Below are 3,805 nucleotides of genomic sequence, written 5' to 3' on the forward strand. Positions count from 1 at the left end.
AAAGTTAAATCCTATATATATAAATATAAATATAAATTAAAAAATCACTTTGATGGAGGTATAGAATATAAAACCCATCTGAAGGTAAAGGATTTCATATAATAATATGAAATTGATTATAAGAAAACTGTTTTGTAGTTGCATGATTGAATATTGTTGTTTGTGATTTATCTCCTCCGTGTTGATTTTGGGATGGATTGACGGAGACGTTGCGACGAGCGTATTCACCTTTTGTCACAATGATTGAGCATTGTTAGATCTTTTTTTACTATAATTAGGATGATCATTTAGTTAAAAATTGAAGTGAACAAATTATTATTTTTTTAATAAATTAAATCGATTGAATTTTATCATTAAAATTGAACAAACTAAATCGATATACACCGATTAATAAAATTAGTTATTAAATTAATCAAAATTTTCTTTGTAGTTAGACTGATATTGCATCATCATTACTGCTATTGCAGAGTCGAGTTCACCAATCAACTAATAAACATGCTGTTTTGTTATTCGATTTATCACTCGAATTGCACAACTACTAGTTGATTCAAATAGTATGATTAACTATGTCAGAATTCAGATAATCTAGCTGATTCAGACAGTGCACTTACTACTCACAACATATAGTCAATCGATACTAGTTCAATCAATCTAATCAAATCCAAAATTTTAAAATCAAGATCGAATTGAATAACCTAAAAAAATCAAGATTTTTTTTTTTTAAAAAAAGAACTTCTAAATTGACAATCGAACTTCCGAATTATTTAGTTGAGATGTTAACCACTCCTAATTATAATTGTAGTTCATTAATGATTTATATTCTAAATCGATGTAAAAAATTTTTTGCTTATCTATAAAAGAAAGTTTAAACGAAACTTCTTATATATATGCCTTTTATATCCTTTACTTATATATATATAATTTCTTTGGTGCTCATTAGAGGAGAAGATCGATGGTGCTGGAAGCTGACGATAAGCCCTAACTGCAGCTTCACGTCGTCTTCATCGCCGTCCCCATCTTGATCATCTTCCACTAGCTAACCTAGCTAGCCACTGCCATTAAACACGCCTCCAGTACCTTTTTACGTGTAGGCCCCCCCGGCCTTCCTCCTCCATCTCCCCTACCTCACCACTCTCTAATAACGAAGCAAAAAAGCGATTTTGATCGTATAAAGTGTCGTTCATCATCGGTCCCACAGCAAGATAAAAAGTAAGTAAATCACGTTTGAACTCTTAAGTTGAAGGGTATGAAATAATGAACTTTAATTTGACGGAATTGACTCTTGTATGAAATAACTCTGTTATTCGAGTTCATGGCCCTATGTGGGCTCACCACTCTCTAATAATGCATGTACGTGCCATCATCAGCATGCAGCTAGCAGCATCACCTCCTCCACTTCACCCCACACACACACACAACACAGAGCAAGATTAATTCAACTCCTCCTCCTCCTCCTCCTCCTCCATTTAATTCCAAATTTCTACTCTTGTACCCATCACATGGCTTCGATTTCATCCAGCAGCCACTGATCGATCGAGCTCCCACATATAGGAAAATGAAGCTTCTCCGCGATCAGGAACTGTGCTCGGCGGTGGCGGCGGCAGCGGTGGTAGATATGCGGGCCGGAGAAGGCGACGGGCACGAGCACGACCTGGTGATGCCAGGGTTCCGGTTCCACCCGACCGAGGAGGAGCTCATCGAGTTCTACCTCAGGAGGAAGGTCGAGGGGAGGCGCTTCAACATCGACCTCATCGCCTTCCTCGACCTCTACAGCTACGACCCATGGGAACTCCCCGGTTTCAATATTTCTCCATCTATGCGATCATCTGCTTCTATAATTTTGGTATATATTATGCGAGAATTAAGCTAAGCGTGCCTGTGGCAGAGATGGCGAGGATCGGGGAGAAGGAGTGGTACTTCTACGTGCCGCGGGACCGCAAGTACCGGAACGGCGACCGGCCCAACAGGGTGACCCGGTCGGGCTACTGGAAGGCCACCGGTGCCGACCGGATGGTCAAGGGGGAGGCCCCCCAGCGCCCGATCGGGCTGAAGAAGACTCTCGTGTTCTACAGAGGGAAGGCGCCAAAGGGAGTCCGGAGCAGCTGGATCATGAACGAGTACCGCTTGCCTCACACTACTGCAGATCATCCTCATCACTTCCATCACATTCACAAGGTAATTTATTTATTTATTTATTTATTTCAAGATCTATTCTCAGCGCAATTTGCTAGATTTTCTTCTCCGGAAATTAAATTGGAAAAACTGATCAGCAGACCTCATCTATGAACAAATTAACTAAAAGTACTGGAAAATACTAGCTAATTAATTAATTTGCAGACTGAAATTTCACTCTGTCGTGTGTACAAAAGAGCTGGAGTGGAAGATCACTGCCAACTTCCCGGAACCCTAAACCCCAACAAAAAGCACCCTCCTCCTCCTACTCCTCCTCCACCGGCAGCAGTGGCAGCCCTACTACATTCTTCGACGCCACCAAAACCGCCAGAAATTTGCAGCGACTTACCGTCGCTGCCCATCATATACGAGCCGATGACAGCCGCCGCCTCGGTAGCAAACTCACTGAGCTCGACTGCATCCATGGAGGAAGACACCAGCTCACTAGCTCAGTACCATTCCGTTAAGCCACCATTCCCTCTCCCCGCTTCCGCCGATCAGCTCGACGGGGCAATAGGCTACCGCAACAACGGCGAAAGCTTGTCGACGATGCTGCAGCCGCTTCATGAGCAAATAGTGCTGCCTCCCCTCAACCAGTACTTGTCCTTGCCCATGATCTCAGAGAAGCTGTGGGAGTGGTGGAATTGTAACCCTAACCCTACTGTCTCAGATGCTGGTAAGGACTTCACAGGCTTCAAGTGATTGTTGTACTATGCATAGTTATTATAGCAACATGAATCATATGGTTTGGGTACGTGAAGACTTAAATTAATTATGCTGTAGTTTTAATTAATTAAGCTATTTGCTAGTGCAAAACTTAGTGATTAACTAAGTTGGGTGTATTATTTGGAAAAATAAGGTTTAATTGGCTTGTTGTGCATTGACCTTCTGAGCACTGAACAATGATGCCATGATCATTTTTAGAGGACTTGCAGATAGGGGAGTTGTAAAGGGACAAAGAATGTGAGAGTGCTGGTCTAGGCATGCATGCATGTGAATGATGCATATGTTTGTCTTTTGCAATTTGGAATGATTAATTAATTAAAGGAGCAAAAAAAAAGATAGTTAAGGTTAATTTTCACAAAGTGTTGGTTAAATTGATATCAATATATGTAGTTATATATATAGCTTAGAAGTAATAATTTGATTTGTCATTTGTAAACTTGAAGCTATATGTTCTTATATGTTCTTGGAATATTTAGTGTTCTTATAAGAAGATTTAACTCTAGTTCTAGATTTTGAATGAAATTAATTATGAAATGAAAAGAGTTTCAATACCTCTAAGAAAAAATATGCAAGCCATTTGGATATAACTTCTCTCCAATGGAACTAGTATGGAAGTAACACTTGTGCAAGTTGAGAATGATGTTAATTGATGGTACCATTTGGATCGATATTGGATAGTTAATTAAGATAGTTTTTTTTTCTTCTCTCTATTATTAATATATATTTGATTATACTAAATGTCTGCCTCAAGAAACACACAATAAAGAATTAGTAATGTGTTAGTTATAAAGTTAGAAAAAAATAATTAATAGGTAATGAGTTTTTAGGTCTTCACTCAATATCCAAAGTAAAAGAGGTTAAAAATTACCTAATTAATTAAAGTATTGACAAACTCACTCTTTTTTTT

At 39.1% G+C, this 3,805-nt stretch overlaps 1 protein-coding gene across 1 annotated transcript; it reads left to right on the forward strand.

The window, feature by feature from the left end:
• The first annotated feature begins 1,382 nt into the window (after nucleotides 1-1,382).
• Nucleotides 1,383-3,052, forward strand: LOC122049300 (NAC domain-containing protein 35-like). The gene is made up of 3 exons (XM_042610700.1): nucleotides 1,383-1,796; nucleotides 1,886-2,175; nucleotides 2,338-3,052. The coding sequence occupies exons 1-3, from the start codon at nucleotides 1,556-1,558 to the stop codon at nucleotides 2,872-2,874; spliced, it is 1,068 nt and encodes a 355-aa protein (XP_042466634.1). The 5' UTR covers nucleotides 1,383-1,555; the 3' UTR covers nucleotides 2,875-3,052.
• Nucleotides 3,053-3,805: the final 753 nt, after the last annotated feature.

Source organism: Zingiber officinale, chromosome 2B (genome assembly GCF_018446385.1).
Source record: "Zingiber officinale cultivar Zhangliang chromosome 2B, Zo_v1.1, whole genome shotgun sequence".
Lineage (NCBI taxonomy): Eukaryota > Viridiplantae > Streptophyta > Magnoliopsida > Zingiberales > Zingiberaceae > Zingiber > Zingiber officinale.

What these genes read in the sequence shown, in the direction of transcription:
- LOC122049300 (XM_042610700.1), top strand. Translation starts at nt 1,556, where the DNA reads ATGAAGCTTCTCCGCGATCAGGAACTGTGCTCGGCGGTGGCGGCGGCA. An exon ending in CGACCCATGGGAACTCCCCG is followed by an intron (nt 1,797 to 1,885) that starts GTTTCAATATTT and finishes TGCCTGTGGCAG; the next exon opens with AGATGGCGAGGATCGGGGAG. An exon ending in ACTTCCATCACATTCACAAG is followed by an intron (nt 2,176 to 2,337) that starts GTAATTTATTTA and finishes ATTAATTTGCAG; the next exon opens with ACTGAAATTTCACTCTGTCG.